This window comes from Bactrocera latifrons, unplaced genomic scaffold, assembly GCF_001853355.1.
Source record: "Bactrocera latifrons isolate USDA-ARS-PBARC rearing strain unplaced genomic scaffold, ASM185335v1 scaffold_77, whole genome shotgun sequence".
Classification (NCBI taxonomy): domain Eukaryota; kingdom Metazoa; phylum Arthropoda; class Insecta; order Diptera; family Tephritidae; genus Bactrocera; species Bactrocera latifrons.
This window is the reverse complement of record NW_017537456.1, coordinates 395386-411087: the sequence shown is the minus strand read 5'-3', so window position 1 is coordinate 411087 and position 15702 is coordinate 395386. Positions and strand designations below refer to the sequence as shown.

General features: G+C 32.4%; 1 protein-coding gene across 1 annotated transcript; it reads left to right on the top strand.

Moving 5' to 3' along the window:
* The first annotated feature begins 11021 nt into the window (after window positions 1-11021).
* LOC108976466 (methylcrotonoyl-CoA carboxylase subunit alpha, mitochondrial) lies at window positions 11022-14014 on the top strand. Its single transcript, XM_018945585.1, has 8 exons — window positions 11022-11174; window positions 11288-12059; window positions 12121-12425; window positions 12500-12701; window positions 12766-13054; window positions 13133-13320; window positions 13488-13662; window positions 13836-14014. The coding sequence occupies exons 1-8, from the start codon at window positions 11137-11139 to the stop codon at window positions 13961-13963; spliced, it is 2097 nt and encodes a 698-aa protein (XP_018801130.1). The 5' UTR covers window positions 11022-11136; the 3' UTR covers window positions 13964-14014.
* Window positions 14015-15702: the final 1688 nt, after the last annotated feature.

The following is a 15702-nucleotide window of genomic DNA, read 5'->3' as shown; positions in this document are numbered from 1 at the left end:
ATATGTACATATGTTTATCTGTAAAAGTAAATATTTATCAAGCAGCGTTTAATCGAATTTACAACCAAACGCGAACAGCCATAATAAAATGGTAAAAAAAAATTAAACAAGCTTAGTGTATAACAACAAATATCACTCTCTCTTTCCGTATGCAAAGTAAAAGCGGTTTTCGTGTCGCAAAACAACAACACCAAACTCGCTCAAGAAACTAAAGTAACAGCAAACAACGGCGAATGACCGAACGATTGCCGGACAACTATCGATCAACGCAACGAATAARCATGAATACGAGTAAATTGCATAGGCATGAAAAAAGTGAAAATYTGAGAGGCAGCCACTTGACATGTGTCATCTCTACCAGCATTTCCAATTATTAAAAAATGTGTAATAAAAGCAACATGTTAACTAAATACTGTGAACTTGTAGCTCTTGAGCGGATCAAACTTTATTTTTTGTTATTTTTTGAGTAAAAAGCAGCACCAGCCCTGCATTTAATTTTAAACGACAGTGCGACTCTGCGAAATTATAATGGTCGACAAAGCAASACTATTTTTAGAGAAATTTTAGAGATATTGCAATTTTAAACAATTGCATTAAGTTTTTGGAATCGTAATATTTAAAATTTGTATTTATAGTCAGAAATTACAAAAATGAAAATGCTTAACCGATTTGTCTTCATCTGCGATATTTTCAAATTTTGTAATTGTTTATTTTTGCGTTCTAATATTTTGCAGAAAGTGTACTTATTAGTACAATTTATAAAAACGAAGTTATAGTAGAACATTCCAGCCACCTAACAAGGATAGACCTATCGGAACCAGCCAAACAGTAGCGTCTTAATAACAGATATATATTCGACGGATTCCACAGATTTACACACCTAATTGTCGAAGCAATCTTGTGTTAAGTTTATTGTATTATTGATTTATACATATCAGTAAGAACTATTTCGAGTTTCGAAGTCAAATATTTCGATTTCCGAGACTTTTTTTSCAGAATTTGATCAAATCAACGCGGAAGATCTCTATTTCCAACAAGATGRTTCGCGGCCTCATGATTCCAATCTAAACACAACACAATGCGTGCAAAGCTTGCTACTAGTTAGTTTYGAGAAATAGCCCAGCCAAATGGCCGACAAGRTCATGCAATWTAACGCCTCTAAATTATTTTCGATCGAGGGCAAGACGAAATATCTACTGTCATCAAACAGTCACAACTTCGAAGTCGTAGATAATTTCGTCTATCTTCGAACTACTAGTATAAACACCACCAATGTCACCCTCGAAATCAAGTGAAATCCAATCCAACAGGTGCTACTTCAGACTGAATAGGCAATTGAGAAGTAAAGTCCTCTCTCGATAACAAAAACCAAACTCTAAAGTCGCTCATTATTCCCGTCCTACTATATGGTGCAGAGGCTTGGACGTTGACAGGATCGAATGAGTGGACGTTACACGTTTTCGAGAAAAAGGTTCTGCGGAAGATTAATAGTCTTTTGCGCATAGGTCACATAGGTCGAATATCTCATTCGATGGAACGATGAGATTAAGAGTTATACGACGCCATTGACATAGTACAGCGAATTAGGAGACATCGTCTACGCTGGCTGCGTCATGTCGTCCGAATGGACGAAAACACCTGGAGTCAAAAAGTATTCGACGCAGAATCCACCGGGGGAAGCAAAGGAAGAGGAAGACCTCCACTCCGTTGAAAGRACCAGGTGGAGAAGAACCTGCCTTCGCTTRGAATATCCAATTGGCGCCACGTAGCGAAAAGAAGAACTTTCGTGCTGTTGTTAACTCGGCTATAACCGCGTAGGAGGTGTCTACGCCAATAAAAAAGAAGAATAAGATTATTTTTATCGAGTGTTTTTCAAAAGTATTCAAAAGTTTACGCCAATCAACCAGCAATGTTTCAGAAGCCGAAACGCAGCACCGGGTCATCAAAAGTCGGTGTAAATGGGTGGAGCTAATCAAACGGAGCCGTGTTGGCCATTTAGTCGACCTAAAATTATCTGCATAACAAAATAGCCGAGCCGTTGAGTATAACGAATACCCTATTTATTGAACTCTTTAAGCAACTAACTAATTATGGCAGCGGACTTAAGTTTCTCAGCTATAACATTGTTTTGCCTAAAAGGATACAAATAATCAAACTKAGACAAAATTCCTAAAAGCAAGCGGGAGACTACTGCCTCCAATTTTGAAAGGTGAACTTGAGAAAAATCTTAATTTAAATAATAAATGATGACTTCACGCATGACATGAACGGTATATTCGTACATTTATTTAAAGCGCTTCATACAAAGTAACATAATGGAAGACGAATTAGTTAATGACAGTTAAGCGGCTATTTCAGTKAGAGCGCAAGCTCTAATCAATGATATTGCAGCATCGAAACTTGTTTTATTTTTATTTATATCGCTGTGCATATACGCTAAGTCAAGATGATGTTGTCGCCGTCAAGTGTTTCTCTGCTTCAGTAAATAGCTAAATAATCTTGGATGTCTACTGGGCCTGCTTACTGAGCTTCTGTTGGCCTGGTGAAAAGTGTTTGTATGTTTGTCGTCTTATATGTGTTAGWCTGTATAATAACATGTTGTTGGTGGTGTTTTATATTTCATTGGTGTTGTTATGAAGCAGTCGWCTGTGCTTCTGCTTCTATTTGCGATGCACCACTGGTACTTAGTTGGGTGACAAATGGAATTTTAAACCATCAGTTAGCACTGGATGTTTTCTCATACCTTTAGTAGATGCTAACTCATACCAGGAATTTAATATGTATATATATGTCATGCATCGCAAATCCATATAAAAATAATAGACACTCCGAAAACGTCTTATTGACACCAAAGAAATTYATTTTGTTAAAAAATCGGAATACGGGGTTCAATAGACGTACTTTCCTGAAGCGWTAGCTCAATTAAACCAAGGATTTAGAAAAGTATGAAATGGTTTAAAAGAGCTCAGTATTAAAATACTCGTATACAAAGTTCTTGTGGTTACAATCTTTTTTGAAGATGATAATTGGGAAACACATATTATTTTAACATTTATGTTTATGTTGCCACTTTTCTTAAGAAAATTAAACCAGCAAAGTCAAAAAGTATGAATTATRAAAAGTGCGCAAATAGTTGATTTTGGCACAAGCTAATTTCTTTTATAAAAATAACTACCCTTTCCGCTTTTAAAATTGTAAARTGTTCGGAAGTGTTGCCACCCTTATTAAAAAACTGAATTAAAGAAACAAACTGATAAAGTCTGAAGTATCAGATCTGAACTATCAGATTTGTCATTTAAAAATGATTAGCGATAAGTTTTTTTTTTTTTTTGAGGTAGCCACCTGATTTGTATAAAATTATAAAACATGCAAATAGTTGATTTTTACATTATTTGTTTCGCGAAAGCACATGAGAAAGATGWTTTTTTATAAAGAAAGAAACACTATTTGTTGCACTTAAAATTTGAAAATGTTCGGAAGTGTTGCCACCCTGATAAAAAAACTGATTAAGCAAACAAACTGATAAAGTCTGCAAATAATAACAGATTTGTTATTTAGAAGCTATTAGCAAAATATAAACTTTTTTTTGGGTTGCCACCTCACTTATATAAAAGTATAAAACTTACAATTTAGTATTTGGCAATATTTTATTTAATTTCGGGAGAGCACATGAGAAAGATGAATTCTTTTATAAAAAAAACATATTTTTTGTGCTTAAAATWTGAAATTTTTTAAAAGCGTTGCCACCTTTATTACAAACCCGAATTTACAAACAGAAAAAGTGAGCAAAAAATACAAACTTTAACACAAACATATTTTTTGCACTTAAAATTTGAATATGTTCGAAAGTGGTGCCACCTTTATTACAAATCAACAAATCATTAACAAACAGAAAAAGTGAGAAAATTATACAAAATTTATCATTTAAAAATTATTAGCAAAATTTTTACTAAGGTTGCCACCTGATTTGAATTTAAAAAAATACAAATAGTTGATTTCGAAAATTAATTTCTAGTGAATCACTCTTTTTATTTTTTAAAAAATGTTTAATATAAAATCTAGTGTGTATTGCCATAATTTCAGCCGGATATTATTCCAGCAACACTGCAGCGCTCAGTCATAAAGGCAAATGCCTCCACGCTGTGCGCATAGACGCGTAAATAATGGTARAAAAGTTAGTTGGCCATTATATTAAATCAACGTCATTAAGTCAGGCTTTTGCAGTCAAATATTTCAAGCGGCCGCTAAAGCGTCAGTCATGTGCCATGTGCCACCATTCGTGTGCACAATAATATTAAGTACAAACATAAGTAAATATGTACACAATTATTTACTGCACACGTTCCATTTCGTTCCGGGTGTGAGCATATAATTCGCCTATGAAGGCATTAAACCAGTAACTAACCTAAAAAAATGCCACAAAATATAATTACAAATGTGAGGAGAGTTGCAGAGCATGTGGGTATGTAAAAAGACGTATAAAAAACAAAATAAAGATTACTAAACAGTTTATAAACAATTTCAATCCGGAAGTTATACGTTTGTCGTTACATTCAGATTAAATTGAATACTCGTAATTGGAAGAATTTTCACATTTGATATCAAAGTGATAAAATTTAGACTTCATTCGTTCATAATTATTATTATTTTTTTTTTAACTTTTGAATTATAATGATTTATAGCTGAAAAGGAGATACATACATTATTTTTTTCTTTTATATTTTCAAAAGTTTATTTGAGAATTAAAAAATATGTATTTTAAACTCTTGAAAAATATGTTCTTAGGCACTTCCCTTTTTCTTTAGTTAAGTGCTCTTAAATGTGTCATCCATCTTACACTTTTCTATGTTTTTCTTTTTATTAGACATAAAAATCAGATCCCACTTCCAACTACTYAAGAAAATGTCTCGTTTCATAGATTTTGTAGGAAATTGAATGTTCTAAAAATACAAATATTCGGTTTTTTTTTACCCACCCTAATGTATATCGCTGATGATTTATTTTCCCATATACAAAAGTATCTATAAAATTCTGAAAAAAGTAACATTTCTTTTTAATAAAATCTTTGATAAAAAGCTTAAATACCGACAACTTAATGGACCTTGGAAAATTTTATTRTACTGCCTAAACTAACTTGGAAACCAATTATTAATTAATTCAAAGAATAAATCTAATACTATTACAAATAATTCCAGCTGAGAATCTCAGTGGTTCCGAAATCTTATACTAGAGTGGGAATTTATGTCATGGCCATTCCTACTAAGAAGTAAAAGAGTTATAAGTTGTTTAAGGGGGAACTAATTAATTCAATTAGCYCATTTACTATATTGATGCATAATTTATATTAGGGTGGGTTAAAAGAGCGAAGGTTTATTTTACGTCATACTCTGAAAAATAGCACCTCTAAGAAAGGATCTCTCCAAGTATGAACTCTTAATCGAAATACTCCTAATTCTGTAAGAAATTTACTCCTCTTCCAAAATGGCCACTTATTTCTTATTTTTTTATTTGTTTTAAATTTTTGTTGAATTAATTGTTTTTCGTTGATTTTTTACGCTAAATATCTCGTTAAACGGAAAATTTGCTATAAGACTGTGCGCTTTGCCATTTAAAATGATTTTTTTTCTTCCATTGAGTTAAGACATTCATAAAAACCAACTTGCGTAAAAATTACCAAACTTCAAACGTTAATATATTTTAAATGGTTAAGTTTACTAAAAARACGTTAAAAAATCCCTGAAGCGAAATATGTTATCAAATAGTTCGAAACGAGATACAAATTTTTCTATCTGATAATAAGAAAAAATATAAAACCATTAGGCGAACCTTCCGGTTGCAATTAAGATCTCGTTGTTGGAAACCGTTTCTGAGAGCTGTCTATCTTCCAATTTTTCAGAGTACCAAACGAAAAAAAACATTACTTTTTTGGACCCAAACTAATGTGTATATAGAGACACAAGATGGAACTAACTGTCAGAATTTAAGACTGTCCGAATCTTCTTGCAGATTAAACTTGTGAATTGACACAGTTAAAATGCTTTATTAAATTATATACACATATCAGGTGAAATATAATCTCACCAAAATTTAAAAAAAACTGTATACTTATTGAGACACTCAAAAAATATTATTATACACCATATCCTCCACTAGATTGAGGGTCTCTAGTTAACTGGAAAATGAATGCAGTTTGAATGTACTGAGATAAGGAGGGACTTAAAATGTTATTTACATTAATGCATTTAAWAGAATGGTGCGCCCACATTTTGATACCGATTCGATAGTGTTAAGCTATCTTTACTATCYAAAGTAAAGATTTTTTTATAACTTGGACTCCTCATTAAACGAAACTTTTTCCAACAAGCTAATACTTTTTGCACCTGGAAAAACAAAATAGACACTGGGGGTCAAAACCAGCGAATATGTTGTGAGCAGAACTAGTTCATATCGAAAACCTGTCAATTTATCGCTCGTATCGCAAGTTGAATGAGGCAAGGTATTTAAAATACGACGAATTCCTGAACAGGACTCATCACGCATGCTGGTAGTGTAACGATGAAATTCAACAACAAAAATGTTTGCTCGTTGAATATGTTAGGACAGGCTTAACACTAAAGAAGTAATATTTTATTAAAACATATACATAATATCCATTGGAAACAATAATAGCATCACTTTGGTACCAATAACATGAAAAACACTGAATGAAATGTCATGAAACTTTGACAGTATTCTAGTTAAGGCTAGAGCACTAAGAAAAGTTTGAGAGCAAAGACAATGAAGATCATGACAAAGACTTTACAGGCAAATTTACTCTTAATAGGGAATATTATGTTTGCCACTAAGTTGCCAACGCACAGAAAGAAAGTGCCTCAGTTTTTGAGATATTGATCTACAATTTTGTACCCGTTCTTTTCTCAGCAAGAAGCGGCTCATTTGGCGGAACGGTCGATATCGACTGAACAATCGTAATGTTGTGTTTGCAAAAACACAAACTTTTTCACTTTTTTCAATTTTTCTTCACAAAATATGGATATTTAATTTAATTAATTTTTTTTTTTTTTTTTTTTTGTAAATTGTGAAATAATAACAATGCTAAATCTCAAAATTTTGTCTGTAATATGTCGAATTACGCGATTAGGCTAAATATTGTTTCACTTCGTRCATTTAAATCCATTTTTGAAATGCCTCATCAGGAAATATTAAAATTTTACTGAGATAAAGAAGTAAGCTGACCGCATTTGCAATAAACAAACATTTCATCATTTTAAGAATATTTTTTATATTCAATTTGTGTACCTTCTTTAAATATACACYARTGGCCACGCAAACCTAACCACTATACTTTCATAAATTTTTTTTCGAACTTTTTCGGTCGTTCGGGAATTTGGTTTTTTTATGTTTTTAGTAAGTACAAGTAAACTAAATTATAATTATAGTKTTTAATTTATTACGTTTAATGAGTAAAACACAAATTAGCTTTTCTGTGCTTATACAAAAACGGCCGATTTTAAACACTTCGTATTTCCATTAAAAGAAAATTAAAATTAAATATTCATTTCAATTATAATGTAAATGAAATTAAATTAAAAAAATGAAAAATACCATTTTTTCATCGCATGTCAGTCTCTTACATTTTCAGCTCATTTTGTAAAGCTCACCTTCTTTCAATTGATTTATCTATGGCTGAATGTGTTTCGTTTTTAATTTTTAATATTTTTGATTAATAACATGTCATTAATTTATTTCTAAATGAAAGATTTTTATACCGTAAAAAGTACCGCTATAAAGTGTAGTCAAATATGCACAATACTTGACATTTTTGAGTGGTAACATTTGCGTGGCGTCACGAGTGTATATAGACATATGTATGCTCATATACGCAAAGTGTTTTTCAAATTGTTAAGTTTAAAATTCTTTTGTAATATGCCGAAACTATATAAATTTCCTACTTATTTGAGTGGCTTGTACGCATCCAAACTTAATATAARTCATATTATATGTATATTATTTTTCATTTTCTGTAATTAGTTTTTGTTTAAAAGTGCATCCATTCATCACAAAAATGAAATTTATACGCTTATCAATCAAGCGCTTGCTTGCTATAACAACACTGCCAAGCACTTAAAAATTTCTTTATCTTTCTCCAGCACTTTCCAGCGCAAGCGCTTGTTACCAAATACAGTTATTTAGGTCACACAGGTTTTTTCACGTTTTTTATGCTTTTATTTTATATACATATGTACATATATATTATATTTTTTTATCATTTTATGACATGTGGGCATGTGTGCAGCTGCAGTTTTAAAATTTTACTTTTCAGTCGTTCACTTTCGAGTGATTATTTTTTGGTAAAAACGCTAGAGGATCAGAAATGCACTCCTTTTTTTTTAATTTCGTCAATTTTTCATGCGACTGATAAATTGCACAAGGTTATATGTATATTTCTTTATTTATTTATTTTTTTCTTCCACACACTAATCGCTTGTTAACACGTTGCAAAACGCCGCAATTTCAAATTTGCACGAAAATGTATAATAAGAATATATTACGCCACAAAATCGTGTTAACTGTTGTTCAATAGCTTAGCTTTTTGATTTTTTTATTCGCTTTTTTATACGTTTTCTCTTTATTCTAAATCGRCTCCGTTGCACGCTCGTGGTATTACGCGCAACTGAACACTATGCGCTGGTAAAACAGTTAGAAGAAATACTTGTGGTACGAACTTTATTTGATAAGCAACTCGTGAAATCGCAGCAAGCGTCGGCCACTTGTACATCAATGCGCTGTAAACGAAAGACTAAAGACACAAACTTCATGCTCAACACAAGTGAGCTGCACTACCTGCAAGATAAAAACTCACCATCGCAACAATAACAACACAATTTATAGTGCACAAGAAAAAAACAAAAACAAAAACAAATTATTAATGGCACTCACATTCTCTAATAAAAATGAACAGCGCAAGTAGTTTACAGTGCCGCTAACGACCACTGTTAAAATCCACCTTTCATTAACATGCCCAGCTGCTGTTATGCGCATGCAGAGAGTCAACAGGGTTTACTCAAGTGGCTCGCGACTATTTTGAAAATTGGAAAGGTGCTTTGGCGCTTATAATTGAATAATATGAACGAAATACCCATGAGCACACGCACACTCACACACATACTCCATTATCGTTTTCAAGGCAGCAACTCTCTGCTCGCCAGTGTAGCTTTTTGTCTTTTAAATTTTTATTTAATTTTTTTGTTGTAGTGGCAAGTTATCTTTACCGCACAACAACAAAGCTTCACTTCCATTTGTTCTGCAACAATCGATCATCAATTGATCATCAATTCAACAGTTAAGCATTCTCCACGTTTRTTATTTATTTATTTTGCATATGTTGTTTTTGTATGTCTTTTTTCATTGTGCATTGCTGCTGCGACTTGCTTAGCTTTTGTCACTGGAGACACTTTAAGCGAGCTTCCGTTACATCCCGTACAATAACAACAGAAACCACGTGCATATTTGCCTCTATGCTTGTGCTTGTTGTTGCGGTTTTTTTATTAAAAGATTTCGTTTATGAATTTGTATATCGTGACGCCTCTTCTGCTTCTTCCGCTTTCGGTAACCGCAAATTAAGCCTAATTAACACACGTTTTTTGAAAAATGATTTGCCTTTGCTTTTAATTTTCTTTTGTGCCGMAGAATTTGTTGTCATTGTTTGTTGCCATTGTTGTGTTTAATAGTATTTCTATTGTACTTTATTCTTTAAGCACTTTTGTTACATATTGAATAATAAAAACGTGTTAAAATGGTCCATCTTTCATGAATCGTAGATTAAACGAAATTCAGTAAAGAATGCTTTTGAGTTGAGTGAGATACTTGCCCCCGACTTAAGACTTTTACAATCTTATAAACATTTTATAGTATACTATATAATGTCTTGATTGCAATCAATGACTGCCGCAATGAACCGAGCTTAGTCATCTTCATCGGCGTATAATACAGCTAGATAACACAATTAGAGAATTCGTGGTATCCCGAACAAGCACATCTCGACATTTTTCAAATATAAAACTGCAAAAATCGRCTTTAATTAAAAGCTTACCTTTATGTCCAGTAATATTTTATCTTATGTCCTAATGTACGAATTGGGTAAATTTCTTTTCTCGATATTTCCTTTCTGGGCTGAAGCTAGTCAAAAAGTCATAAATAAGATTGAATAGTATGGACTCATAGGAGTAAGTAGACACATGCTTTGCTTTTCACAAATAAAAACAACTCTTAAATAATCGAAGCGCCAACTAAGGAAAATATTAACTCTCSTAACTTTCAATATCTTAAGGGATTGCATGGGTTTTCTCGCGTAAAAACCAGACTTTTTTCAACAATTTTTTTTTTTTTTCATATAAAAAATTAAATATTTTATTAGAACTTTTTTTATTGTTACAAACATACACTATTAACAAAGAAATTGGAAAAAAAATGTTTTAAGTCGGCCATTGCGACGCCATTCCTGTTGACAACCAGGAAAACAGATGCGCTCGCGTTGGCAAGATAACTCCTTATAGGATTATCTAAAGTGAAAAAATTCCTTTTTTACTTAAACCTTAACTTCGGTTCAGAAATTTAACAATTTTTTAATACAAAAATAAATTATTATTTTTTATTTTTTTGAAAATTAATTGAATGAAACTGATAAACTTGTCCTCATTTTCATACGATTAAACGAAACCAATCACGATATACGAAACCCCCACACAGTGTAAAAATATCTTTAAAAATATTATATTAAGTCATTCAAACTATATTATTATAAGAAATAATGATCATATCAGTAGCATTTCTACGTATAAAAAATAAAAATATTTTATACATTTTTTATACCGATTACATTTGAAAGATACGAGTACTTGCTTTTCAAAAAATTTAGTGTTTACTTGATTCTCTTGGGTGTCGACCTTTAGCGATACGGCGCGATCAACGCTGTCTGTCTAATCGAACAGCTGTTGCTATTGTCAAAGTGTGATAAGAATTTTGCGTGGGTAATAGACGCAAAGAATAACAAATTCAATTTCAGTTTTTTCTTTTGATACATCAACTGAATCACATATATATTATCGTAATTTAGAATCTAATAGATAAGCTAAGATGTATACACGATTGCTGAGACAAGTTCTTACATTAAGGTAATCCATTTTTTACTAAACATCAAAATATTTATAAAAATTACAAATGCACACCTTGATTACGTAAACACAATCTACTGTATTGTACTAAACATCTTTGTTGTTCTTTTCAGAACTTATAKCACGAAAGCAGATACGAAGGTGCAAGTGCGACCGATCAACAAAATTCTGATAGCCAATCGTGGKGAGATCGCATGTCGTGTAATACGTACCGCAAGACGACTTGGTGTACGCACTGTTGCTGTTTACTCTGATCCTGATGAACATTCATTGCACGTATCACTTGCAGATGAGGCGTTTCGCGTTGGAGAGGCCGCATCAGCTTCCTCTTATTTACGCGGTCAGCACATAATTGATATTGCCAAAAACGCTTCTTGCCAAGCAATACACCCAGGCTATGGCTTTCTATCCGAATCTGTGGAATTCGCGGAGCTATGTCAGCATGAAAATATTGTTTTTATGGGTCCACCAAGCACGGCTATTCGTGATATGGGCATCAAAAGCACTAGTAAAGCCATTATGGATGCTGCCGGTGTGCCCATCATCAATGGCTATCATGGTGAAGATCAAAGTGATGAGCGTTTGCAAGCAGAGGCAGCGAAAATCGGATTTCCCCTTATGATTAAAGCAGTACGTGGTGGTGGTGGCAAAGGCATGCGCATTGCAAATACAAGTGAAGAATTTCTGACAGCACTCAATTCAGCGCGCAATGAGTCGCAGAAATCATTCGGAGACAGTTCGGTATTATTGGAACGTTATGTACGTTCTCCACGACATGTTGAAGTGCAAGTATTCGCCGATCAATATGGAGATGCGGTGTATTTGTGGGAACGTGACTGTTCAGTGCAGCGGCGGCATCAAAAGATTATCGAGGAAGCACCGGCTGTGAGTATTTTCCATGTAAATATTCATAAGTATTCCGTTTAATTAAATGTTTTTCTCATAGCCTGGTCTATCTGAACAACTACGACGCGAATTGGGTGAAGCTGCAGTGCGTGCCGCCAAAGCTGTGGGTTATGTTGGCGCTGGCACTGTGGAGTTTATCATGGACAAAGAAGATCTTTCATTTCACTTTATGGAAATGAATACACGTCTGCAGGTGGAACATCCAATATCGGAAATGATCACTGGCACCGATTTGGTAGAATGGCAAATTCGTATTGCGGCCGGTGAACGCTTGCCCCTGACCCAAGAGGAAATCGGACGAAAAGGACATGCATTTGAAGCTCGTATTTATGCTGAGAACCCACGGTGGGTCCCAATATGGTTTTTTATTATTTTCAAATATATTTTTAACTACAATTTTTTTTTTTGTTTTAATACAGTGGTGGATTTCTACCAGGTGCTGGTCCCTTACGTTATCTTGCCACACCACAACCGAACGAGTTTGTACGCGTTGAAACTGGCGTACGCGAAGGCGACGAGGTATCCGTGCATTACGATCCAATGATAGCCAAGCTAGTTGTTTGGGGCGAAAATCGTACGCAGGCGTTGAATAGCTTGATTGCGCGACTGCGTGAATATCATGTACGTAGTCACTACTCATCGTAAAATTTATGTTAACCACAATAATTTAAAATTTTACTTGCAGATCACCGGTCTTGAAACAAACATCAATTTCCTCATCGATTTGGCTGCTCATCCAGAATTCCAGCAGGGCAATGTTCATACCGGTTTTATCGATCAGCATTTTGATACACTCTTTCCACCTATCGAAATCAAAGTTGAGCAACTTTGTAAGGCAGCTATCGCCTTGGTACTCAATGAAATGCAAGTCTTCGGCAGCAACGCTAGCAAAAACGATCCATTCAATGCAACACCAAATGGACGCTTAAATTACTCGCTGATTAAAAGCTACCAATTGAAAGTGAATGATAAAGGTGTGAGGAAATTTCATAAATATGWTTGTTTTAATTATTTGATAATTAATTTAAATTACATATATTTCGTAAAAATAGTCTACAATGTAAAAGTGCGCTATGACAAGTCCTCCCTGCAAGTACAAGTCGATAATGGTGCGTGGAAGAGTTTAAAATCCGAACGCATTGCCGATGGTGAGCGACTGAAAATCAGAGCAAATATTGATGATAGCATTTCAACATTCAATGYAAATATTGATGGTACAGAAGTGACGCTCTTTTTAGATGTAAGTAAAAAAGTTCCAAAACTAAGAGTAATACTACTTAGGAGACGTCATGACCTTTCTCCATTATTAAAAAAAAAAAATATGTTAAATCTCTTCTATAGTTGCACTCTGAATTATTTCTAAAAAATATTTGAACGCATTGTTACTAAAACTCTTCTCAATTGTAGAATGGCAAATTGAGTTTTGAGCTCGTACAGCCGAAATTTTTAAAGGCTCTCTCCGAGCAACACAGTGGCGTCGGTGGCAACAAAATAGTCGCACCAATGCCAGGTGTTTTGGAGAAGGTATTGGTCAAACCTGGTGATACGGTGAAAAAGGGCGACAGCCTAGCAGTGCTGATAGGTGAGTATAAATAAGAATAAATTTATGTAATATTTTTGCATTCAAATTTCTTTAAATACACATATTTGTTTACAAGCATAAATATGTTTTGACAACAAAACCCAAAAATTTTTCTTCATATTTAAAATACAAGAATCGAGTATGGTGTCCTAATAATATATTTCAAATTTTAGCAATGAAGATGGAACAYATTCTTAAGGCACCACAGGACGCCAAAATTAAGTCAATTGGCGGTGCTGAAGGCGATAATATTGCTAAAGATGCGGCAGTTATTATCTTTGAAGACGAGGAAGCTGAATAAAATTCGAAGTGCTGAATCGTTCAACAATCGTACCAGGGAAAATTGCATTTACACAACTATACAGTGAATAATTATATACTTTTTTATTGTGGTGACTACAAATTATTATAAATAATGCATTTATTAGTTGTTAAATAGGGTTTTGTCATTTGTTAACATTTGTTCATGAACAATAAAAAATACAAATAAATATACATATACAACAACATTAGCATAAAAATAGACTTATCAATATCTAMTCAAATGGCTAATCAAATTAAATAGCAGTAAAAAGTAAAAATTGCATTTGCCGAGGKTTGAATCAGTTGTATTCTAGTTTCAAGTACAATGTTAATAACGAAGGCACTTAATCAAGGAGCAATTTTCAAAAAAAGTCTTCAAAACAAAAGTAGCGGCCATTTTAGAGCTTGCAGTAGATAGATAACGAACCTTAATATATATCTATTTTATTTTGATTTACAGTTACGGATTCCGGTTATGTAGACTTAACTATCATGGGAAAATTATTCAATAAAAAATGTTTTGATTTTAGAAATTCGGGTCCGCACCAGATAATCGACTCGATTTTCGTTGAAAAATTATTCAATGGTGTAATATTCAGTATTGGATCTCCACTATACTCGAAACTGATAGAATATTAAAGCAAAATTCCAACCATTACGAGGTTGCGATCACAAATTTTTCTAACAATTAAATTATCACCGTAAAAGAAATAATTGCACAAAGAATTTTGAAATGTTAAGATTCATTTATTTTTCATATTTTATTATTACTTCTCTTTTATAATTATAATTAATAATAATAATAGTAATAATATAAAGCCTTTTTGATTTGATGTATATTTCATTTTTTTTTATTTCACTTAAATTAATAATTTTTTAATATGGATTATTTTATTTCTTTTTTATCATCATTAAATTAAAAAATATTTATTTTTCTGTTATTCTTTACACAACGTACGCGTCTCGATTTTGTTTTATCAGTTATTTTTTTTCTTTTTTACTTTTTAAGTATTATATTTTGAGTGATCTTGCCTATCCACATATGCATAAAGTAAAAATGGAAAAGAATTGTTAATAGCAAATACAATAAAAAACTAAATAAAATTTAATAGTTTAGCATAATAACTTTTTACGTCACGTTTATCGTAGAGCATTTTTTTTTTAATTTTTTCGTTATGAAATATATTATTTCGAATATAAATACGTTTGTATATCAATTGAATAGGATATATAAATACAGTTCACTTTATCTAATTTATTATATTTTCTATTATTTAAATTCGAACATTTTTTTCTATTTTTTCTTTCCAAATTTCGTCGACATTTTATTAGTTTAAGTACTGCCCAAATGTTGAATTTTTTTTGTTTATTTTTTGGTATTATAATATATGCAGCTGTTTTCAATACTCAAATAATAGTCAAAATGGCCGGTCATTTCAAACTTCGGAAATGAAACATGATTTAAGGATTTAAAATTAAAATTTTAAGACTTAGCTTAACTCATGTGCAAAATTTATTTTCTATTAGAAACAAAGCTACTTTTTTTTAAATAAAGTCAATCATAGAACGCTGAAATTTAAAAATCCTTTTACAATAAATTGAACGATTTTTTTTAAATTATTTTTAATTCATACAATTATTTTGTGCTCAATTTCGACTTTTTGTTGCAATTATTGTTTAACTGAAAAACTGAAGTACAATAATTAAACACAAATACATTAAAATGAAAAGTGAAAA